Here is a 26,364-nt window from a genome sequence, read left to right on the forward strand (position 1 = left end):
ATAAATTACCCACAAAAAAGTTCCAAAAAAGCAGTAAAGACACAGTATTTTTTTACTGTGAAATAAAAAAATCTCATGTGAGGGAGAACTGAACTCAGGCCCTCATGCGTGCTAGGCGAGCACTGTGCCACCGAGCTCCGTCTTTGCCCCTAGAGGACAGTTTCAGTAATCATTAAGGTAAAGAATGATGAAGCCACGAAACACGAGCATGCTTCTTACTTTCTGTAGGACACTGGTGGGAGGCGGCTGAGATCCCTCTGTTGTCAAGCATTTTTCTGTTTTTGGTGACAAAGAAGAACATATCTCAAAATCTGTGTGTCCCAAATCCTGTAAGTACTGGTAAAGTGGAGAATTCTGAAAGAAACAGGAAATGAATCAAAATTTAAGATCACTAATATTTTAAAAGTTTTGGGATCAAATTTAAAATCACACCTGAGTACCAGCTTCTATCACATTTTTTCATGGCCTTTCCTATGAGGACTGGTATGATCGGCTACAGCAAAATGCCATCAAACACCAATAAATCAACCAACACGCAATACAAAGACCTAAAAAGGAAAAGCTCTAAACAGACACACATTTTTCTGAGTGAGCACCAGCAAGAAAAATGAGCTTAGATTTATAAAAATATTTCTTAAGCAATTTTTTAATCCAAATTTTTGTTGTCTTTAAGTAAACCATTCTAAAATAGGCAGTGCTGGCTATTGTTAATTGCTAAGAGGTCCTACAGTGAAACAGTAATTACTTAAAGCCAAGAAAACCTAAATATATTCATTATAATATTATGTGTAATGTTGTAGATAACACTTTCTTTAGCACTAATATGCACATTACCCACCATGCTTGACACTACAAGCAAAACTCAAGTTCCTTTAAAAACTCAAGTTCACTCAACATATTAGGCAATGCCAGATACGAGAGTGAGACTTAAAAAAAAAAAAAGAACAAAAACAAACAATCCATGAGATTACAGTGGTTAAAAACACAAGCATCTTATGATGGGAGTGACAGAACACCCCCATAGTCTCAGAATTGAGGAGGTTGAAGGCCAGTCTGGGCCCCTTGTTAAGATCCTGTCTCACAACAAATAAAAAAATTAAAATAAGGTAACTCTGGAAGCAAAGTTTAGGTTCAAATTCCAACTCTTAACTGTCACTAGATAAATAATCTGTGACAAGTTCTAAAGCATGGGTACTTCAGTTGTCTCACCTAAAAACAGGATTCTTACATTAAATGCAGAGAGATCCCTACATACCTCTAATTCCATGTTTGTGAAGTAGAAGAACAGAGGGGCAGAAGCAAAAGCAGAGGCAGAATCTCTTGAGTTTTAAATCAGCATGGTCTATACAGCGAGACTATGTCTCAAAAACAAAAACAAACAAAAAACCAAAAACAAAAAACCCAGGAAGCATTTAGAAGAATCCAGGCATATACCTTTCTGCAAGTTATACGGGGAGGAAAAAAAGGGCATAGGTTAAGGGACAGATCCCAGCCCTGTCCCCAAGTGTTGTGTACCTGTTTCCTCCAAGACTGAGACATTCTGCCCTGCAGGGAAGCTCTTTAATCAGGGAGATAAACAACTCAAAACATCTTCAGGAAGTCCCTGAAACTGATCAAACTCACTAGGCCCCTCCCTGCCAGAGAATGAAATTAAAGCTGAGACTCTCTCAGACAAAGCTGAGCTACAAAGAAGACTCTCAGACAAGCTAAGATGCAAAGAACATTTTGAGATCAGACTTGTCTGAGAAGCAGAAGCCTTGGTGTCTGGAAGAGGTTTAAAGCACCTGAGGCACCTAGAAAGGACACTCTCCAACTTGTTGAGCCGCCTGCAGGCTGTGCAGCCTACTCCAGGCCCCCAGCTTTGTGAGCTGTCACCAGTCCTGGGGGTGGGTTTTGGTGATGCAGCTGTCTTTGAGTCATTGCTGCTCCTGTAAGTGACCCCTCACCTGTATTCCTGTAATACAGGTAAATAAAATAAAACTCAGTGCTTCACCAAGTTGGATTTTAGTGGTATCTGTATTTTGGTCTGTCCTGGGCCCCATGTCTGGGGTGAGTAGACAAGTGTGTGGCTTCTCCCCAGAAAAAGTTTGTTACGCAATACCAAGTCACCCCAATTCCATTAAACAGAAACACACTGTTACTATCAGAGGAAATCTATTGAGGAAGTTACCTTAGATCAGTAGCAAATACACACACACACACACACACACACACACACACACACACACATATATAAAACAAGTAAACTTTGAGGTGGGTAGAGAGAAGGCCCAGTAGTTAAGAGCACTTGTGTTCTTGCAGAGGACCAAGGTTTGGTTCCCAACAACCACTGTGGCAGTTCATAACTGTCCATAACTAACTCCAGTTCTTGGGGATCTGACACCCTCTTCTCTCCTCCACAGGCACCAAGCATGCACTTGGTAAACAGACATTCATGTAAAACATCCATACACAAAAAATAAACAAATTTTTTAAAAGCCTTGATTCCATTCCATGAGATACGCAAATCGTTTTTTTGTTTTGTTTTGTTTTTTGGGTTTTTTGTTTGTTTGTTTGTTTGTTTGTTTTTTGAGACAGGGTTTCTCTGTTTAGCCCTGGCTTTCCTGGAACTCACTCTGTAGACCAGGCTGGTCTCAAACTCAGAAATCCACCTGCCTCTGCCTTCCAAGTGCTGGGATTAAAGGCGTGGGCCACCACTGCCCAGCTGAGATACCCATCTTAAAAAGGCACATGCCTTTAATCCTAGCACTTGGGAGGCAGAGGCAGGTGGATTTCTGAGTTCGAGGCCAGCCTGGTCTACAAAGTGAGTTCCAGGACAGCCAAGGCTATACAGAGAAACCCTGTCTCAAAAAAAAAAAAAAAAAAAAAAAAAAAAAAAAAAAAAAGAAAAGAATAAAAACCTGTCAATCAGTGTTAGAGACACAGCTACAAAATCATCAACAGAGCTGCCAGCTAAAGTAGGGAAGAGAGACACAAACTCTCCAAATACACTCTAATTTACTCAGCAACAGCAAAGAATGGCAATCTTGGGTGCTCATTTGCCATGGTGGACATTCTCAGAGGGTCAGGGCAAGGGAAGAGTTTTTTGTTTTGTTTTGTTTTTGCTTTTTTAAAGATTTATTTATTTATTTTATGTATACGAGTACACCACTGCTCTCTTCAGACACAGCAGAAGAGGGCATCAGATCCCATTACAGATGGTTGTGAGCCACCATGTGGTTGCTGGGAACTGAACTCGGGACCTCTGGAAGAGCAGTCGTTGCTCTTAACTGCTAAGCCATCTCTCCAGTTCAAGGAAATGGTTTTAAGGGCCAAATGAACCACTGGTTCAAGGGGCAGGTGGGAGGAGCTAATTGTTTTCATTGGAGCTCTGGCTGTTGCTACTGGAGGGTCTGTTTAGAACTGACACACCCATCTTTGGCAGTAACTGTTACTGTCAGGCGTACGCCTGGCAAACAAAGAGCTCCAGAAAAGGTTTTACTTGGGTTTGCATAAGTCACTCATTTGCTACAGACAACTTTGACACAACAAACTTTGTGACAAAACCTTAAGTATCTGACTTGTACTATCTCACTGACCGCTCTATGGGGCATTCTCAATGTATCATTATTAATGTTATTCCCTTATCTAGATGATACAACAGATCCACTCAGCAGAAGGATGGGACTGAATAAAGAATTTGACCACAAAGTCAACACTCTGAAATATTACAGTAAATGAACACTGAGAAACATTTTATTAGCTGTCTAAATCAGTCAGTCTCAACCTTTAGATCGTGACCCCTTTGGGGGTTGAACGACCCTTCTACAGGGGTTACCCAAGACCTTAGGGAAATGCAAATATTTACACTATAATTCAAAACAGAAGCAAAATTACAATTATGAAGTAGCGATGAAAATAATTTTATGTCGGGAGTCACCACAACATGAGGAACTGTATTAAAGGGTTGCAGCATTAGAAAGGTTGAGAACCACTGGTCTAAATGAAGACGACACTAAAGAAGCTTTATCCAGAGAAAACAGACAATTACAGAACTGTGTGAGATGTTCTGCAAACAGAAGAGAGGCCTAACTTAGCCTCAGTTTCCTTTGGATTCCATTCTTAAGTTCTGAATGTGATGGAACCCAGTGTGCAAGACTGGGAACATGAGACCAAGACTTTTTCATTTCACTTTTAAGAAAAATATCTTAAACAGTATAAGGAAAAGGGTTTCTTATTTCCTTATTCAACTGTTAAACTTCCAACAGCACATATGGTTAATTTTCTTTGATACAAGGGCTTTCTAATACAGCACTAGCTGGTGGGCCTAGAACTCCCTAGTGCTAGAATATGAGCATGCACCGTCACACTCACCTTCAACTGTTCACTGGCTTTGTAGTGTGTGCTTTTTTATGAAGACAGGGTCTCCTGTAGCACAGACTGGCCTGAACTTGCTATAGAGAAAAGAATGACCTTGACCCTCCTGCTGTTTCTGGTAGTTTGTGTGTTGGGAACAGAACCCAGTGACAGGCAAGCGCTTTATCAACTAAGCTATAACCCCAACTTCCAAATGGTTCCTTTTAAAATCGCCTATACTGTTTATTGAAAGAGTGCTTTTCAAGTTGACCTATGAGCCCTGCTCTGCTTTGACATCAGGGTGCCAAAAGAACACTAGCATATTGTTTGGATCGATCTTTTGAAAAGTTTATGTATTAAAAAAACAAAACCCCTAACTTGTTTTTAGAACCTTTTCTTCACAAGAACTCCCAGGGGCAAGAATAATAAATAAGATAGATCAAAGTGAAGTTACTCTAGAGTTGCAGGCCATATGGTCTCTGGTAGAAGAGTCAAGCCCAACGTTTCAGAGTGAAAGCAATCAGAAACAATGAACACAAACCCAGGACTGTGGTTATGACCCAATAAAACTTTATACACAAGGAAATCTGGAATTCCTGCCACTTTCATGTTACAGAATAGAATCATTTTGATACTTTCTCTGATAATTTAAAAAAGGAAAACCATTCTTTGTACAGCAGTCCTTACAAAAAACAAGATGGAGAGAATCTGACCCTATGACCCTAATTTACTGCGCCTCCTCTTCCAATTATAGTCTCTGCTGAGACCAGGTATTCTTCTGAGAAGCAGCTTAGAGGGTGGGAGATAGGACACATCTATAGATGAAATTCCTAGAGTTTCCTACTATATATTTCATTTTTGTGGTTTTCTACTTGTGATTGGCAGTGCAAATCATACCACTTCTGCTCACATATGAACCCAGATCCTGCACGAACACCAAGGCTCTATCTACTCTTTATATTTATCACAGCTTCCTAGATTGCAGCTTTATTTTTACTTTTATGCTTCAGTAACTTCTGAGCCAAAAGAAAATATAAAATTCAAACAATAACATACAATTGAAAAGACACCATTTTTGGTGTAACTGAATGTTAGCCAAGATGAACTGGCCCAGATAGACCTTGTATCATGGTTTGAAAACACAGAAGACATTTTTAGTGAAATTATTATTTTACATTAATTTTTTAAAAAGATGTATTTTTAAATTTATGTGTATGTGTGTGTGTGTATGTGTGTGTGTGTGTGTGTGTGTGTGTGTGTGTGTGTGTGCTTGCTTGAGTTGATATGTATTATGTAAGTGCAGAAACCCTCAGACACCAGAAAGGGACCTGGATGTCCGGGAAATGAAGCCGCAGATGACTCGGAGCTGCCCTTGGGTGCTAGGAACCTAACCCAGGTCCTCTCGGAGCTGCCCTTGGGTGCTAGGAACCTAACCCAGGTCCTCTGCAGGAGAAATAAGTACTTTCACCACTGAGCCATCTTTCCAGCCCTACATTAATTCTTCAAAAATGTTTGGGGCTAACATGCTCTTCCTGTTTCTTTTAAGCTGCTAAATAATCTAGATATTAGTTGATAGCTCTCAAGAAAGCACATTCTCATGAGTGGATCTCAAAATCAGGATCCCCACAACACAAGCACTGTACCCACGAACTCACGGCAGCTGCAGTTACCTATGCACGGTCAAGTCAACAGGATGGGTCACACTGGACAGGCAGCACTAACTGACCCAGTGTGTTACTAACAACAACACAGAAGACATAAAGGGGTTGGGGGGACCTAGGGGAGAGGAAGGGGTGAGTTGGGGTGTAAATGATCAGGATACATTGTTTACATGTGAAAATATCAAAGAATAGAAGGTATTTTATTTAAAAAGAGAAAAAAAAATCAAGCTCCAGCGAAGCCAAACACTATGGGGTGAACCTGCAATCCTAGCACTGGGGAGGTAGAGGCTGGAGGAACATGGGTTCACAAGAAAGCAAGTTTGATGCTAACCCGGGCTACATGAGACCCTGTTTCAAAAAAATAAATAAATAAAACAACCCAAGCCCTAAATAAACAATTTACCCCCTCCTCAAATAAAAGAACCTTTATAGTTTAAAAAAACTGAAAAAAAAAACAAAGATCATCTTCTGTTATATAGCTGTTTATTGACATTTATCACATCAGAAATTAGAAGTGAAAAATTAAAATATTTGTTTTACTTAAAAATAGCAATAAACTCATTAGGAGTAATAATGTAAACAATGAATTTAATAAAAAATTCCAAGTGAAAAAATGAGTATGAGTAGATCGATATATTTGATAACATCCTTACTGCAACTGGAATAATAGAAGACTTGTGGAATCTTGTTTTTAAAGGGTTTATTTCTTTTTATTTCATGTGTTCTGTCTGCACATGTTTGTGCATCACATGCATCCAGTGCTCATGAAGAAGGCCAGAAGGTGGCGCTGGATCCTGAAGAGTTCCAGACAGTTGTGCTAGGAATTAAATCTGGCTTTCCTGAAGATGAACCAGTTCTGAAACACCCAGCCATCTCTCCAGCCAATGAGGGCATCTTTTTATCTGTTTTTGCATTCTATTTGTTGCAATTTGTTTTGTTGGTAGTTTTTTCCCCTCTTCTGCTTCAAAATCTACTGAATGAAGTATATAAAGAAAAGATTTAAATAGATGTGTTTATTGAAAGGCAAGAAGTATTTTAACAGTCTTTTCTAATACTTACAGCAAAGGCAAATGGCTATGACAAAATCTGACTAGTGACAGTTTACCCTGGGAAAGGTTAGCCTTAGTGAAACAGAACGTGTTTCTTAGTGAAACGGGAAGAACAGGAAAGCTTACTGATGAGCTGAGGAAGCACAAAAAGGGTGAAAATCGTAAGCATAAAAACTCCATCATTGGGCCCGGAGTGCAGCTCGGTGGTTAAGAGCACTGGCTGACCAGGGTTCCATTCCCAGCACCCACACAGCAGCTTGCAAGTGTCTTTAACTCCAGTTCCAGGGGATCTAAACCCCTCTCACAGGTATACATGTAAGCAAAACACCAGTGCTCAAAGAAAACTTTGATCATTCAATATAAAATGCATTTTCTTATGACAAGGTAGAGTTCCCTCCCTGCTGCAAACATCCTAACCACTATTATTTAGGTTTGGGGGCAGTAGTTCTAAGAACCAATTAAATGTATGGAAATATCTACTTTTCATATAATGAGCATTACTACACATTGATGGTAACTTTGGAAATGAAGTGTGCAGGATATACACATGATTTGTTATAGCCTAACTCTTTTCCTCGGTTTAAGCAAGACAGAATTAACAATGTTTTGGTTGGTTTTTGAAAAGAAAGCATTAACACTGGACACAAAGTATAACTCTGGAGTCTTGAAGTGAATCACCGCTGCCAAAAGCAATAGGAGAAAGCTCAGACACAGCATGTGGGAGCTCCTCCTCAGGAAATCCTTGTGGTTTACTGTTCCTGTAAATCCTAGCTGACAGAAACACACACCACAGCACCAGAAAGAATTCCGCAAAGGGAGGAAAAGAGCCAAGAGGTTTGGGTTATGCTAGGGTTTTTCTGGTGGTTGAAGCATATTTTTGCAATAAAAATAAAAGCAAACAAGAAAGCTCCAAGTTTTTGTTGAACAAAAAGTTCAAGAAAATAGCTTATTCAGGTCTTATCCTTAGGGCACATCATGATGTCCCCTACCCTTGTGTCCCACATCCAGATACTAGGTTCTATTCAATGTCTCTGTAAAGCCTGAACCATTCATTTAATGCAGTATTGTTTGTTTTTAATAGTCTGTGATAACATTATATAAAAGTGTCAATGCTGTTAGTTTAAAACTAAGTTCAGTTCAGAAATGAACAGGCTGCATAAAATACTTTCATTATTAAATTATTTCTTGTAACGTGTTTCAAACACAGCAGAACATGATATAAATTTCAGGTCTAGCCTGGAGAAGAATTAGTCAAAGATGGCAGAAGGTGGCAACTCCTCTAATAATAAGTGGTATAGGTACCCAGGGGGAGGAAAAAATTAAAAGACAAACTACAAATGGGCTGGAGGTTGACACAACTGGAGAGCTGTGTTACAGAAGGGCCAGCCACCCTTGCTGAAACCACCATGGCGGGAGGCACTGACAATGGTCTTTGCCTCATCACTCTCATGTCTCTGTGTCGTCAGCTTTGCAGAACCGCAGACTCCCACCATGCATCTCATGGCATGGCACATCCAAGAGCCTCCCGAGGACAGAAATGGGGAGTAAACCCTATTCCTGGAACCGTCTGTCTCCATGGAGATGGCCGCATACTGCAAGTGTGACCCTATTTCAGTTTCTGAGGGCTTGGATTACAGGTGTGCACTACCATGGGCAGCAAGAAGGTGAGTTTCTTTACAGAGTCGTGCCATGCCCTCATTTTAACTTTGAAACTTGAGGTTTGCAAGAATTCTAGCTGAGCTAAAGGATTAGTAGACTATTTCTCCTTGAATTTAATAAAATTTAAGTGAATTTTGGTTATCAGAAGACACCTGTTGGAGTAAGTATCAAGGTAAGAAATGTGTATCTGACTAACTGGGCCATAGATAGAAAGGCCGGTGTCTAAATAACCCAGCCTCCTTCAGAAATGGTTCCTTCCTGGGTGACTTCCTTTATACTGACATGAAAAACACCACCAGCGTCCACGGACTCAGCTCTCTATAGCCATAGATTTCACTCCTGTGCATTTAAACAACCATGGGGAGGTGATACTTAGAAGACAAACTGGAATCTGTTTGCAAAATTGTTACTTTTTTCTTGTCCTCACTCTGTAAACAAGTATACGACACTTACATTATATCATGAGCCTAAGTGCCTAGAGTAGGTATGAAGTCACTGGAGGATGTGTACAGGGGACATGCAAACACCATCTCATCTTGTGTAAGAGACTCAAGCATCTGTTGACTTTGCTATCTATGGGAAGGATCAAGGCCTCATGGAACCAACCCTGCATGACTGTGCTGATTGGTCGGGGCTTATTAAACATTTTCCAGTTGTGTTCCATTTTTTACCTGATCAAATTTATGCAATATTAGGTAGATACATATAAAAAAGAAGTAAATAAATATTTTTGATAATATATTGTAAATTTATTTCAAATAAGCTTTTAGCAGACATATAATTTTACCATTTAAAAAACTTTAAGCAAGTTTGTATATTATTGGGATAGAAGTGCTTATCATACAGAATTAAATCACGATGACTATCTGACACTGCAGGACACATACAGCATTGTCAACATTTTCCAGAGTTGACTGATATTTTGATTTTACAATCATCAATGCTGAGAATGCTGCTTCACATAAATATATGTGTGTATATGTAAATATGTAGTACAGAATGACAGAAGTATGTATTGCTGGCCATGTCAGGAAGACCCTGTAAATCTGTTCTAATATCAAGCCAAGTTGATTTAACAGTTCTTTCTTTTTTTTTTAAGATTTATTTTATTATTATATGTAAATACACTGTCGCTGCCTTCAGACACACCAGAAGAGGGCGTCAGATCTCATTAGGGATGTTTGTGAGGCACCATGTTGCTGAGATTTGAACTCAGGTTAAGAGCAGTCAGTGCTCTTAACCGCTGAGCCATCCCTCCAGCCTGATTTAACTTTCCTTTCCTTTCCTTTTCTTTTCTTTTTTTTTTTTTTTTTCCGGTTTTGAGACGGTTTCTCTGTGCAGCCCTGGCTGTCCTGGAACTCACTCTGTAGACCAGGCTGGCCTTGAACTCAGAAATCCACCTGCTTCTGCCTCTCAAGTGCTGGGATTAAAGGTGTGCGCCACCACTGCCTAGAGATTTAACATTTCTTAAAAAAAAAAAAAGTTTCTCTACTCTCTCCTTCTCTCCTTCTGTCTGTCTTTCTCTGCCTCTACTAGTGTCTTAACTCCCCTCCCCATGCCCTAAATAAACTCTATTCTATGCTACAAAAAAAAAAAAAAAAAAAAAAAAAGAAGAAGTTAAACTCTAGTCAGGAATTCAAACAGCGTTTTAAATCAAATATTCGGACAATACAACCCAAAAGTACACTGACACTTTCATGCTCAGGAAGGATTATTTATGATTATAAAACATTCAGAATTTTTTTCACAACTAAACCATTACATTTATACAGGGACAGAAATCTTCCCAAAACAAACAAACAAACAAACAAACAAACCAACAACCAACCAACCAACGACTGCAATTCCTAACACACAGTAACAAAAAGCTGAGTGGAGGCACTTCTGCCAGTGCTGTCCTTATGCGAGGTGGTGGTACGTGCAGCGCACAGTTCGCATGCTCAGTGCTCAGAATGCTCAGGCTGTGGTGAAGTTGCAGATACTGCGCGGGCAGACACTGACAGAAACACCTTGGGTTCGTTACAGATTTAACTTCTATTAAATTTTTGGTCATTAAGCATTCAGAAATGTTTACTGTTGTCAAAAGTTTTATGATGCTCTCTGAATCACAACTCACTATTACAATGCCACTGGTCATGGAGGTCATTGCATTAGGAGACCCACCAGTTGCTCTGTCTCACAGCTGAGTCACAGCCCACTGTGTTACAGGGCCCAGTGTCCCTCAGGTATCCTACAGCTCTGTCTTGCTCATGACTGGCAGCTGACAACATTCCAGTAGGAAGATCAGCTGCCATCTATGCATTCAGCATTAGCCCAACGTTTCTTAAAACTTACTGTCCATCATGTACTATAGAGACTTTGGCAGCTCTCTACTGTTAACTTCTTTCTGTGGATATACAGCAAAAAGGTGATTTATTTTATCTATAAAAGGAGACCAAGCTCACTTTCTTATCCTTATGTATTTGTTTTACTACTTTGCTACTTTCAAATTACAATTTTAACCAAAAGACATAAAATGAGAAATAACCTTTTAGCCAACCCTTCGTACTTAGCCTTTATCTTTCAAAAGGAAATAGACCTTCCTTACCTTGGGAAGCCTTTCATTAAAATGTATGTGTGAATGCTTTGGAAATGTTTATACAAAATGGAATGTGCTTCATTTTTTTACACCTGGCTCTCTTCACTTACTACACTTCGAAGATCTTTCTGTATCAGGATTAATATTCTATTTATTAGGTGTCCCCATGGCACTTCATTCCTGTGTCATCACCTAGCCAGCCTCCTACTGTCAGGTGAAAAAAATTAATGAGTGTTTAAAATCAAAGTAAACCTTGGTAGTTTTTACATGCCTGTAATCCCAACACGTGGGAGGTGAAAGCGTGAGGTTATGGCTGAAGGTGACTGACAATAGGGAAACAGGGATGGTAGCTACATTTCTGGTTCCAACAATTCCATGTTGAAAGAATGGTGATGTTTACTGAAACACAAAACAGCGGCAAAGCAACAGTTAGAAGAGGAAACAGCAAGTTAGAAGCAAACCTGAGCCACGTGAAATAAATAGCACATGAGTGCGCTACCAGCCCTCAAGAGACATAAGGGGAAGGCTCTAGATTTTAGGGCCAGAATAAGCTCCACAGAGAGATCCTAACTAGAAAACGCAAGGGCTGGGGAGGAGACTGAGTTATAGATAGCCAATGTGAATTACACAGCCTTAAATACTAGCCACTGGGAGAGTTAACCTACTGAATATATAGATTGAATTTTTTAGAAAACAAATATAGTGGCAGACCTACATCAGACACAAGTAGAGACAACTGGCTGGAGCGACGTCTCGGTGGTTAAAGGCACTTGTTGCTCTAGCAGAGGACCTGGGTTTGGTTTGAAAGCACCTACATGGCAGCTTACAAGCCACCTTCTGATTTCAATGGGCACCAGACATGCACATAGAGCATAGACATACATGCAGGGAAAACATTCACAAACGTAAAGTCAAATAACTAAACCTAAACAACAAAAAAGAAACCCGGTAACATACATCAAGGGCAAGGGTGTGGGAATGAGGGACCTTTGTACACTAAGGATAGATAGGTAGGAAAGGATAAACATATACATCCACTGACCTACCACTTCCAATCCTAGGTACCAAGCTGTGATATTCCTGTATTATTTGACTTAATAATATAATGTTATATTTCACATTACATATAATACATTCATGTAATTCTCGAAAACAATGCACCCAGCATCAGCCTTACTGATAAAAAAGGTATCAGTATCCAATTAAGTGTCACTTTAGCAAGTGTGCTGTCTTCCATATAACACTAATGATTTACATATGTATTACATATGTCTTTATTTAAAGTATCAGTACTATATTCACATTGTTGGATCTGGTAAAATGCTAACTATTGTCAGATGTTGGTTACTAGGGCTTGCCAGTCTATATTAAATACAAAATTAACAGGAAAGCCATCGCCCTAGCTTCTACTACTGCAGTGTGAGGAACAGAACATTGGCATAGAGACCTGCAGCTGCAAGATTTGGGAAGGAACTCTGTTATGCAGACTTCCCACCTACATGAATCTATGCTCATCCGGGTTCAGAGGCCCACAAACCATTTCTAGTCTCATTATGGAAGACACCAAATTATTAATTTTTCTTTTCAAATGTATATTAACTTCACTTAAAGAGTCAAAACTCAGATCAAAATCAACAAGCTATACAATGAATAATGTTTTCTTTCCCTGTAGAAACCAGTGTCTATTTGCTTGTCTTTAACCCAGTAAATGACTGTAAAGTATAATCTAAAATGAACTACACACTGCCTTTCAACTCTTAAAGCACTTGGAAATATCATAGGCTAGTATCCTGCAAGATTAAAAATTTAAAACAATAGGAAATATTTGTCATTACATATTTTAGCATAATTTCTAAAATACCACTTATCCCAAAAGCCCCAAATCAAAGCACTTAATTGCTCTCTAACATCAACAGAGACAAAACCTAATGGCAAAATTTAAAAATATTAAAAGGGCACATAAAAAATAGTCCAACTAAATTACTCACAGCCAGCATAGTTTTAAGCTCTCCAGTTTCCTCACTGAAAAGTGTACTGCCTCTTGTCCATACTCTTCCTGCTGCAGACTGCTTTCCATGACTCCCACTTGTTTCTCCAGAGCTACAGTACAAAATGGCCGCTGGGCTGGAGGGCGTGTCTGTCATTACTAAGCAGTTTTCTATCAGGAGCAGTGCTTTGAAAAAAACCTGACTATCATTTTAGTGCTCTTACTCAGCAACTCCGAGCAGGGGACTTGAAAACGCCTTCAAAGGATGTTAACTAACACTAGTATACATTTCAAGTTCATCTATACGCCAGTAGAGCAGGCAAGACACAGATTCATACAGCCTGGCTGCCGGCTTCTAAACATTTTCACTGAAACGAATATCATCCCATTAATCTTACGCGAGATACTATGGGCAGAAAGTTTTTAAAGGAGTATTTTTAGTCCTTTGTGCATTTTCTCAAATGTCTAAATGTTAAGACAATACTATCTAAATCAAAAATAAAATAAAAAAATCATACAAACTCATCAGGAAAGAGAAAGCTGACCTTTTGTGGCTTATAGATTAACCAACTGAAAGTAACAGTCAGCAGAGAATTGTTCTTTTTTTTTTGGGGGGGGGGGAGAAAGTTTATTTGGCATCCAAGTTAAAGTCCATCATCAAAGGAAGCCGCCAAGGCAGAATCTAAAGGTTTTTACCTGGATGTAGGACCTGGCAAAGACTAAGAAGGAATGCTACTGACTGACTGCTTTTTCTGGATTGCTCTTCTTCCTTCCTCCTTCCCTTCTTCCCTTCTGTTTCTCTTCTTTCTCATTACAGAGAATTGTTCTTAACCGAGAGGAAAGACACTAGCGAGGGTGAGCTGCTGAGTCTCCCCTGGCCTTGACAGTATCGCACTTTCATAGCATTAGAAATCTGCCTGAGTGGTGTGATGTGCGTGGGCAGGCACTTACAGCTATCATTTTCAGTAGATCTTTATTTTTAAAAGGCCAAAACATCAAACATACTCAATCTAACATGTGAGAAGAACATGCAAATATCATAAAAGTGAAGTTTGGATGTTAAGAGATCATATCGACTTTATACTCTCTTTCTTTGCCTACTCCAAATTTGAAAAACTAACACAAATACACACAAGCAATATCCAAAAAAAGCACAAAAAAGATTCCCTGTATTCTTTTATTTATCTATTTTTTGGGAGGAGTGGTGACTGGTGGGCATGTGAGTGTCATGGTGTGTATGTGGTGGTCAGAGACAATCTCTGGGAGTCCATTTCAACTTCCATCATGTGGACTCAAACTCAGGTTACTGGGCTTGGCAGCTAGTGTCTTCCCCACAAGTCATCTTGCCAGCCCTGCCTGAGGTTTTTAGGCCCACTTTGTGGTTCTTAAAGAGATGAACGAAACCTTTCTCTCAAAATGACTATTCCTTCTTAGAAAGCCAGAGACACTAGCAACAGAGGTGCAAGCCATGCCTAAAACCCACACCACAGCACTTTGTGGGTGGAGGAGGCAGAAAGATCAGGAGGTATAAGACTTTCTTGGATACGTATGTAGAGTTCAAGGCTAGCCTGTCACCAAACAAACAGACAAATAAACCAACCACTAAAGCAAAGCAAGATATGCTGAAGTAGAAAGTCCATTTTCAATAAAGGTCTGAAAATATATGAAATTAAAGGTTGTGGGTCAGCCAGGATGATTCCCCTAGTAAGATATAGACGGTGATACTGGTTGCACCAACTACACTGAATTGCAATGCATATTTAAATATCTTATTTCAAATTAAAGCTAATGGACACTTTGGTTTGCTTTTCTGTGGTGGCTCTAGCACCATGGCGGCATCTCAATGGATACTAGAGGCAATACTCAGAAAGTCCAGAGATAAAAGTCTTATTAATACACTACCTGTAGCTTGGACCTTTTCACTCCTAAATCCTTAAGGCAGTTTTACTTCTGGGGACTTGGGGGAACACTTGGAACAAAGCTAGAGATAACTAGGATTAAAACCGGGGCTCCAGCCTAAACCATTGGTAGACTCTCTTCATATAGTCTAAATTTTAAAAATAAATCAATACATCTCTATTTGAGCCAGAGGATATGTTATGAAGTAAAAAAAAAATCATAGAAGCAAACAGGGAAAAGATAGACTTGCTCTCCGACATTAATTTTTATAATTTATACTTCATAACTGGCGATAAGCTCAGTTAGCTTCAGTGGCCTACCTTTATGAAGCTGTGACTTAAGAGCACTGATAGTCCTTTATTAGCAGTGGTAAAAGTAACAGCGGTGCCAGCCCTCTCAGCTACTATTTGGAGCTACATTTTTTTTTTTTTTTAATAACAACAGGATTTAGGGCTCTATGTTCTATCAGCTGAAATGTTACGTCTAATTCTTCCCGATAGCAAACTCTATCAGCAAATGCCCAACGACGTGCATGCAGTTTCTTCCATCAGTCATGACTCAGAGCCGCAATGGATGCAGGGAGGAAGTCCCAGTCACCCTGTGCAATGCCCTTTGTTCTTTAAACTCGGATAAGAGCCTTTAAAACTGTGAGGAGAGCAGCTTTCCTCCAGTAAGGGAGGGGTTTCTAAATGGCCTCCCACATGCAATGTGGGAGGACACCTCATTCTCTCTCATTCAGTTGGGGACAAATGGGACTGCTGCCAATAAAGAGTGAACCTTTTATAATCCATGTGAAGCATTAAAGATGTAGGTGAGAGAAAGATCAAGATTACAAGATGAAAAAGGATCTTTTCAGTCAAGAATAAAAAAAGGAAGAAGAAAGTCAACAAACACAGAAAAGCCTTTGACAGTAAAGAGTCAACTAGACAATTACATTCCCAAGAGTAAAGATGAGATGGCAGTACAAAAGGTTCCTCAAACTGAGCATGCTAATAATCCCAGCACTCAGGAGGCTGAGGCCAGAGGACCACGAGTTTATGGATAACCCGGGCTAAAACTGGTCTTTTGACAGTGAATGTAATCGCTCAAACTTTCTGCAATTAAATTACTGTGTGAAAACGTGGTGTACCCCTGTAAACCCAGGATTTGGGAGGCTGAGACAAGAGGATCTCAAGTTCAAGGTCAGCCTAGGGTATACAGTGAGCAAGATCCTGTCTTAAAAGAAAAGTGAGAAATCAAGACAGACTAGAATCAGAACTTTAATGCATTTCTAATGTGACCAGAGAATACTATCTCTCTATCTTAGTTAATGACGTAGTACCGACCACCTTGGTATTTCGGTATTTATTTTGCATCTTACTCCTGTCAGATGACGCCTTACCATCATGTCCTAAATACTTTTCCTTTTCTTTCTGGTACTGAGGACTGGATATAAGGCCTATATATGCTAAGCAAGTTCTCCACCACAGCATCTTTTAAATTGGGCTCTGTTGCTGTCTAATCACTGAGTGGCTGAAGACTGTCCTTAGGTAGGTAGAGTGAGACCCCAAATCCCCTGCCCTTAGTGGTAGAATGGCTGGAAGAAGGTTCTGTTTAAAACAAATCATGTTAACGCTGGGCATGGTGGCTCATGCCTTTAGTCTCAGTACTAGGGAGGCAAAGGCAGGAGGACCTTTGTGAGCTTAAGGCCAGTCAGGACTACACAGTGAGACCCTGCTATGTTCAATACATGACTTACGAAGACAAACCCCCTTAGAGAAGGAGGCTCCACTGTAAGGCACTAACTGTGGAGGTACACTGGAATGTGGCCCCGATGGACTGAAGGTGCAGAGGATTGGGAGGCAGGCCTGAGAAGTCTCCTGTTTCCGTCCTTCCTTCTTCAGTGCCTTTTTTACACCATCTTTCAGATTATGAAGACTCACAGCTGGGCCAGGGATGACTGAACTCACAGTAAAATTCACTAATAACCAGGACATGTAAATTAGAACAAGATACCTTGAGACGAGGGTGACAAGGTGGCAGGGGTTGAGTTTCCTTGTTCCTCTAAAGGATCTGAGTTTGGTTTTCAGCACTGCCAGGTAGCTCACAATCACTCCTAGGGATCCAATGCCTCTGGTCTCTGTCCCCCCACACAAGCCCATACCACACCTATACACATAGTTAAAAAATAATAAAAAACTAAATCTTAGAAAGATACCTTAAGAGTTAAAATGGATTAAGAGGTAAAAAGGTTAGCAGCCAAAGGCTCATGAGAGTGGATGAGCTGGCCCTGCCGTCTCCCCCACCCCCCCAATCAGGAGAGCAGGCCAAGCACTTTGCCTGGGCAGCACAGTAAGGCTGGGCCCTGGTGGAGGGTGTAGGTGAGCAGCACAGCCTACACCTGTGGTAGTCCGAGCTGGCCTTGAAGTCATGAGAGCAGTACAGCTATCCCTGCCTCTCCTCTCACCGGCTGTAACACTAGGGAGAACTGGCCCTGACCCTCACCTGGGCAACACAGTGGAACTGGTCCTGATGGCGAAGGACTGGGCGAGCTAGCCCATAGGGTGTTAGAGTGAGGGGGGAGGTTGGAAGAGAGCTGACCCAGGAGGCTGGGTTGTGGGTAAGCCACCCCAAGGGTACAAGAGGGGAAGAATTGGCCCTGCCTCTTGTCTTTGGATGGCCTAGCCAGAGCAGCACTGGAGAGCTCACACTGTGCGGCAGATAAGGAAGAGCCTATGGGCTGACCAGCTCAGCTGCCACCCAGATGCATGGCGTTGAGTGGGCACAACCCAAAATCTGTATCATCTGTGAACTGTTGGGATGCGTGAAAGGGCCGGTCCTGCTGATCCAAGGCTGCAGGGCCTCCATGACACGAGGCAGCAACAGGATACCTGGGAGGAGTCCTGGTGAGGATCCGATATTGAGGGTGTCACAGAAGCCAGAGACCTCCAACCAAACCAATGACTCATTGCAATGAACATTTGCAAGTCAAGATGTGTGGACAGAGGGATATACTGTGGGGTACACTGTGACACACTACAGCTTCCACGATGACATGTTTTCTGTTTTGTTTTGTTTTGTGTGCTTTTTATTTTGGGGGGAGGGACGGGGAGATGAGTGGGATTAGGGTGCATGGTATGAAACTCACAAAGAATCAATAGAAAGTTTTTTTTTTGTTTTGTTTTTTTTAAAGATTTATTTATTTATTTATTTATTTATTTATTTATTTATTATATGTAAGTACACTGTAGCTGTCTTCAGACACTCCAGAAGAGGGAGTCAGATCTTCTTACAGATGGTTGTGAGCCACCATGTGGTTGCTGGGATTTGAACTCCGGACCTTCGGAAGAGCAGTCGGGTGCTCTTACCCACTGAGCCATCTCACCAGCCCCCAATAGAAAGTTTTTTTGTTTTTTTGTTTTTTGTTTTTTTTTTTTTTTTTTTTTGGTTTTTCGAGACAGGGTTTCTCTGTGTAGCTCTGGCTGTCCTGGAACTCACTTTGTAGACCAGGCTGTCCTCGAACTCAGAAATCCGCCTGCCTCTGCCTCCCAAGTGCTGGGATTAAAGGCGTGCGCCACCACGCCCGGTGAAAGTTTTTAAAAAGGATATTCTTGGAATGCCGTTCAAAACTAACCCTTTTTTATTTTAGTGTGGTATGAGCCTCTCTGGGAAAGTGTGTGACATGTATGAGCTGGACTTCCGACTCTGCAATAGCATTAGAGTGCACAGTATTACACCAAATGCATGTAACACACTGGCAAGCTTTCCCGGGGAGGAGAGGCTGGGCCTCTGGCTGCTGTAGTAGTCTGACTTACTGAGCCTCCGGCGGACCTCTCAAATGCAGCATGCCTCTTGTATCATAGACATGGGTAAGCTACACTTGACCCTGACTAATCTTGCTGCTAACCTGGATGTAAATTTGAAGTCTCCCAGTTGGGGGCATCTGTCAGAGATCTGGCAGGTGGAAGGAGAGCAGGGGTTCACATTCTCTCCCTCTCTTGTTTTTTTTTGAGATACAGTTCTACTACAAAGTTCATGCTCATCTCAAATGTGCAATCCTCCTGTCTGAGTCCCTCGAGGTAGGCATTGCAGGCTTGCATCACCATGCCACTCTCTGCTTCGTTATGCCCAAGGGTTCTCTGTTTTATGAGGACTGCAACAGTGATCTGTACAATGAGCTAACCACTGACATAAAATTTCCTTTTGGGTATAGATAGGCTTCTGTTTACAGCTGATACAGATGCATCAAACCAATGACTCACTGCAATCTCTCTCACACATCTCTCATTTCAAAGGGGGTTAAAAAGATCGTTTATTTTGGGGCTGGTGGGATGGCTCAGTGGGTAAAGCTATCCCACATAAGGCTGACGACCATAATTTCAAATCTTGAGAATTCATCATATAAACTAGGTATAGTATCTCATGCTTATAGTTTAAGAGATGGAGAGATGGAAGGAAGAGACAAGAAACTCCCGAGGCTCATGGACTAGCTAGCCTGGCATCCACAGTATTGAACAACGAGATACTTTTGCCTCAAACAAGGGGGAAGGTAAGAACCTATAACCAATTTGTCCTCTGACCTATGTTGTGGCATGATGCCCACCTGAACTAATACACATGAATGCTTGCATATATATATATATATATATATATATATATCTACATACATACCCATACATCACATTACACTTACAGAAATACACACAAAAAGAAGCAGTTTATTCTGGAACCAAATACCAGGGATGGTGGCAGGAGAACATGGATCCAGGTTACCCCAAACACTGGGTTCCAGCATGGCAATAGTTTCATGAAGTGCTTACAGTAACAGAATAATGGGCATTCTTGATCCCACTTTCTGCTCCTGGCCTCAGATACTATCTGATGCCATTCTTGGCCTTTGAGTTGGTGGAAGCTAGGGGTCTGTTTAAACACTCCCAATAGATTTATCTATTAATCACAAGGATGTCACACAGAGGTGAGCAATAAATGGTTATCTAGAGGGACAAAGACAGCTCAAGATAAATTTGGCTTCCAACCTGTAAGAGTCTAGTTCTCTACAATCAGTCAGTTGGCCTTGTAGAATGTTTGGCACATGTGTAGCTTTTCTTTTCTGGGAATTTTGTTTCACTGTTCCAGGACTGAGTATCTACAAACAGGGCTAATTAGCACAATCTGAATACAATGCGCTGGCTGAGTGAGAGGCAAATCATAGCTGGCAGGAAACAGGTGTTAGTTTTCTGCTCAGAAGAGTTTAACTAGGAACTGTGCACAGCCTCGGTGAGCTGGCCCGAGTCCTGGGTGAGGGGCTCCTGGTAGTGTTTGGGGTCTGAGGAATCATATGCTTTAAGACCTGGATTGGTTTTTCCTTGAAGACCCTGTAGTTGCACAGAGTTTTAAAAGCTGAACATACTGTAAAACAGACTCATGGCCAGTGATGGCTGAGTTAACATTGACTAGACTTGTAGTGTCCTGGGAAAAACCTTTTAACTTGTTGGCTGTGTATTCAATATGGGTACATAGCTCATTGCTTTTGAATTCATTGGTAGTGCCGTAATATGTTCTGGACAACCAATGAAGCCTACAGTTCAAAATTTGAATACTGCCTTTGCAGAAAATCTTACCTAACATTTTTATGTATTTTATGACAATGTATTAAAAGAAGCCTAATGATCCAAAATTAAATATCTGTAAAAGAGTAACTGGTTTGGAGGAGACAAAAGCCTAACTACTAGTCTGCTAGACGTTTTGAAAAGTCATAGTTATACGCTAACAGGTCACTGGTTAGAAGATAATACTGTACAGAATCCTAAAGATTGCAGATGCTGTGGGCCTATAACATCTGGACTGATAAAGGGATGAATCTTCTTTAAGGTTTAAGGTTTGGCCTTTCCGATCTTTTGAATTTCTGCACAACAGCCCAATGGCCACAGCTTTCTCTGATGTATACTGTCTCCTATTCAAGTGAATTTATTACTGCAGGTAAAATCATGAAGAAGCAACAGGCGTGCCACTGGATTACTTGTTGGGTAATCTTTTTGTGCACGTATAAAGGTTGTCTTTGTATTATTCAAATGTTGACTTCTGTACAGCAGAGAGCTGAGTCCTGGGCAGGCTTTGTTATTGTTCTTTTGTGGCTCATCACCTGCCTGATATTTCATAAATATATACCTCCATCACCTTCTGATTGGCTCAATAAAGAGCTGCTAGCCAGTAGCTGAGCAGGAGAGGAAAGGTAAGACTTCTGGGCAGAGACAGGAACTCTGGAGAAGAATCAGGCACAGGGATTTTGTCACTGTGGCGCAGAGATGGAAAGAACAGATGCCAGGACTGAATGAGAGGTAACGGGCCACAAGGCAGACGTGGACTAGAATGACTCAGGTTAGAGCTAGCTGGAAGGTAGCCAACTAAGGCCTAAGCTATAATAAAGGATAATACATCTTTGTGCCATCACTCAGGAGCTGGCAGGTCAGAGACAGTATGGCAATGATTATCATTCTAAACTAATTAGAGCATACAATGTTAATTTGTGCCACTTCTCTTATTGTTCTTTATTATTAATTAATTAAGTCATGTATTTATTTAGTTTTGCTTTTTGAGACAGAGTTTCTCTGTGTAGCCCTGGCTGTATCAGAACTTGCTCTGTAGACCAGGCTGGTTTCAAACTCAGAGATCTGCCTCCCGAATGATGGGATAAAAGGTGTGTACCACCATAGCTGGGCAATTTTTAATTCTTTGAAAAAAAATGTAAGCTTTCTACACATTTAAAAATTCTGCTACTTTACAGAATTGCATAGATTCCTTATGTTTATTTGGCTTGGTTTTCCTCAGCTTCATGAGTTAACCCCCTGTATTCTGGAAATAACTTGTAAGACTATAAATCGTCCTATGAGTATTGCTTTGGCTGTATTTCATGAATTATGAAGGGTAGTTCGCCTCACAGTTTTGTGATTTCCATCTTAATTCTTCTTTAGCCCATGACTTAGTTTAGTTTGGGTAAGGGATGTGCGTCATGGGTGACTCTTTTTCTCCATGTGTCTCTCAGACTTGTAATTCTAACCCTAACTGTTTTGATCAATATCAACCTGTATTCCTTTACCATCTCCATCCCAGCTGGATTTAGTCAGTAGGAAAACCTACATAGCAGTAGTTGACTGCATTCCTCTACCTAAAACCACAACTCCTTTGGGTATTTTCTTCCCTTTTAACTTGAACTTTGACTGTATTCCAGAAATACTTTCTTCCCTTAGCCTTTAAGTCTATGGAATACCATAACTTCCTGTCAAAGAAAGCCAATAACCAATTCTTTGAACAGTCTATCTGAAAGGCTGGAAATCTATAGAATATAAAAAAGAAGCCTGATGGTGGTGTACTTGGGAGGCAGAGGCAAGTGCATCTCTGTGAGTCTGAGGACAGCCTGGTCTACAAAGTAAGTTCCAGGACAGTCAGGGTATACAGAGAAACCCTGTCTCAAAAATAAATAAATAAATAAATAGATAGATAGATAAATAAATAGATATTACAGATTATATTTAACTGAGCGAACTAAACCAGTAACTTTGTCTATATGATAAGCTGAAATTATCTATGGAATATAAAAAGAAAAGGCATAAACACTGTACATAATAAGTTCTGCATAGTCTAGTCTCATAAATGAGACTTAAAAACTAAGGAACTACTCTTAATAAGAAAAGCTGGCTGGTCACGGTAGTGTATGCCTTTCAGTGCAGCACTGGGAGGGAAGCAGAGATAGGCAGGGTAAGTCTGTAAGTCTGGGGCCAGCCTAGGCCTATATGACAGCTTCTAGGCCAGCCAGGGGATCGCAGTGAGACCCTGTCTCAAAACAGACAGAGACAGTTGGATGTGGTGATGCACACATGTAATCATGGCATGAGGCAGAGGCAGGAGGAATACCACCAGTTCAAGTCAACCTGAGCTACACACATACTTAAACTGTCTCAAAATAACAAAGGGAGGAAAAGTGCTAACCTGGATATAGGACAATTAGCTAGATAGAAAATTCTAATAATACCTGCTGAATGCTTATAATGTGGCAGGTCTAAGCAATTGTTATAGTCAATCACTTAATATTTATCATTACTCCAAAGTAGATTTTATTATTTTGATAGACTATTGAGAAACTTGAAGCTGAGATAAGCGACTTGCTCAAAGTCACATTAGCTAATAAATAGCTGAAATAGAACTTCCTGCTTCAGAATCTATTCTTTTCTATTATAATACCTCTCAAAAGAAAAAAAATCAAAGTATAAAATTATCACTATAAAACAAACAGACTGATAGAATGTATTTACTGAGATCTGGTCTTTTGCTATGTATTGTAATGCTAATACTGGCCCCCAAGCTCTGGTTACTTCTGGGATGATCTCAGGGATGGGAGAATCCTCATGTTCACCAAGTGATGGTATGTGACCTTGCTCCTTAATTTAAAACTATTGGTTGGAAGTTTTGGTTCCCAGGCTTGGGGTTTGAGGAGAGGAGAGAAGAGAGAGAAGGTGCAAAGGAGAGAAGACACTATGGGGTAAGGGCTCATGAGAACTACCCATAAGGGCTGGCCAGTTGGAGTAAGAGCAGCCCAGGTGGAACACAGCGTCATATCTTGGGGTCACTGGCAGGGAGGCAGACATAATAGCATAGAAGGTAGATATCTAGTACTTTAAAGCTTACTATAAATAGAAAAGTTTTGTGTTTTTATCTGGAACGTAATGACCCATACCCCAATTGAGGTTAAATACTTACCACAACATAAATTCTCTCTTCTTTTGGCCAACTTAGCTCTAGTTTCAAGGAAGAGATAATTCTCAATTTTTAAAATCAGTTTTACGTCACAACAAAAGAGATCGAAGGCTGACTGCTTAGAGAAGGCGATCATACACTGGCAGTAGAAAATATACACAGTCTGGCCAAAGATCTCGATTCAAGGTGAAGCAACAAAAGCACAAGGCAGGAAATACATGTTTTGGATTAGAAGAGTCAATATTACAAAGGTGTCAGATTTCCCAAAACTAATCTACGTATTTAATGTGATCGCAAACAAAATTTCCCTAGGTTTGTTAAAGGCTGAAATTTTCAAGGTCATCGTTTCAATAGTCATATGGGACAGTGAGTCAAGAACCCGAAGGCATGCTAAGGAAAATCCTATGACACAGGGGAAAACAAAGCAAACACCTGCCCAGGGGTGACAGCACATGACTGTTATCCACTTTGGAGACTGAGGCAGGAGGATCACAAGTATTGAGGGAAGCCTGGCTTACAGAGTGATAGTCGGCCTTCAGAAGGGAAGGGGTGGGGAGGGGGAGGGAGTGGTGCCAGCTTTCAGGAGGCAAGGATACCACCTCTGTGAGTCTGAACTAGCTAGTCTACATAGTGAGTTCCAGGCCAGCCAGGACTACATAGTGAGGCCTGTCTCAATAAAACAAGGTGGTGCTCCAATTTATAACACAGGCAACATATTTTAGTGGGGGAAATGATGATGCCAGGCCAACCAGATATTCATGTTGGGGAAAAAAATAGCAGATCAATTGTAAAAGGCCAAAACTTTTAGAGAAAACATCTTTGTGATTTTAGGGTTACACAAGTATTTCCTTGGAGCATTATCCATACATACAAGAAAAAAAGATCAAGTGGATTTGAATGAATTTAGGAGATTGTATTCTTTGCAATGAACTGTTAAGAGTACAGAAGCTGCCACTGAGATGGCTCAGTGGACAAAGGGACTTGCTGCCACGTCATGAATTTGACTTCAGGTCCTACATGGTAGAAGTTGAGAATCAACACTTGTAAATTGGCTTCTGACCTCCATATGCGCGCGCGCGTGCACGCACGCACGCACGCACACATGTAATAAAAATTTATTTTTAAAAATGTGCAGAAGCCACATACATACACCCTAAGAGATGTCGGGTAGATTACAATGAAGGAACTGTACCTTTGTACGCAGTTTCTTTAATAGTAAGAGAAAAACCAATGTAAAGACTCACAGTGGTCATCTTAAGTTCCATACTGACGATACAGAAATGAAAAACACACGAAAATAACAATACACATCTATCAGACGGATACAAAAGCTGAAAGAGTGCTGGTGAGGATATGGTAAAAGGAGACCTCTTACATGCTGCTGACAGGAGTGTCCATAACTGCTTTAGAGTATCTATGTAAGGCAAATACATCTCTTTTCTATAATTTAGCATTTTCAGTTCTAAGTACATACCCAACAAAAAAATATGCTTACCAAAACTGCACATTGGCTCAGGGGTTAAGAGCACTGACTGTTCTTCCCGAGGTCTTGAGTTCAATTCCCAGCAACCACATGGTGGCTCACAACCACCTGTAATGGGATTTGATGCTCTCTTCTGGTGTGTCTGAAGACAGAGGCAATGTACTCATACATACATTATCAATAATAGTAATAAAGAAAGGTCCTCAGTAATACTATTTACAACAATCTCAAAGCAGAAACTACCTAATGTCCATCCTTCAGAAGACCTGATTAAAAAGAGCCATATAGTCACATGGAATACTGTATCAAAATAAAACGCATAGGTAATCATATAAATGAATGTCACAAAGCAGCAAGGAAAAAGAAAAAGAAAGTATGTAAGTGATGCCTGACAGTGTACAGACAGTAAGAGCAGATGGAACTAATCTGGGTTAGTCATTCTGAGTAATACTTATCCTTGAGGTGGGAACCAGAGACTGGCAAACAGCAGGAAGGAGGCAGTGGTGTTAGTGATGTTCCACTTATTATTCGCACGCCCATCGTTGTGTACGCTCTTGGCATGTGTATATGCCTTATGTATACTCTCGTGTGACAATAATCAAAAAGTTAAGCAGAGAGCTGGAACAGTATGTCTACATATATGATAATGGCAAAGCAGTAGATGAATAATTCATGCAGAGGCTAACGAGATGTTAAGAGCATTGATTGCTCTTCCAGAGGACAGGGGTGGGGGGGCTGTCACCAGCACCCACATGTTGGCTCACAACTGTTTATAACTCTAGATATAGGGATCTCACACACTTTTCTAGTCTCCAAGAGCACCAAGCACACATGTGGTGCATAGACATCCATGCAGGCAAACTATCCATGCACATAAAATAATAAAACATAAAAGCAATGCACTGATCAATAGGACAGAAAACAGAAGGAGAATTCATGTAAATCAATTTTTAAGAAGCTAGGTTGAGGGTGTAGAATACTTA

The 26,364-nt window shown here is 40.6% G+C and overlaps 1 protein-coding gene across 6 annotated transcripts in view; it reads right to left on the reverse strand.

The window, feature by feature from the left end:
* Positions 1-26,364, reverse strand: part of Vezt (vezatin, adherens junctions transmembrane protein) — a 73,191-nt gene that overhangs the window by 44,710 nt on the left and 2,117 nt on the right. For 5 of the 6 annotated variants that reach the window (XM_029482506.2, XM_085843103.1, XM_021174870.3 and 2 more), the window contains exons 1-2: positions 13,271-13,441; positions 220-354 (exon numbers count right to left, since the gene is read on the reverse strand). In XM_029482506.2, coding sequence (XP_029338366.1) covers positions 220-354; positions 13,271-13,426 — 291 coding nt within the window. In that variant the 5' untranslated portion in view covers positions 13,427-13,441. Of the gene's footprint in view, positions 1-219; positions 355-13,270; positions 13,442-26,364 lie in introns of those variants that run through there. The other variant, XM_021174868.3, reaches the window with a different exon arrangement.

This window comes from Mus caroli, unplaced genomic scaffold (assembly GCF_978045245.1).
Source record: "Mus caroli unplaced genomic scaffold, Mus_caroli_1 scaffold_9, whole genome shotgun sequence".
Taxonomy (NCBI): Eukaryota; Metazoa; Chordata; class Mammalia; order Rodentia; family Muridae; genus Mus; species Mus caroli.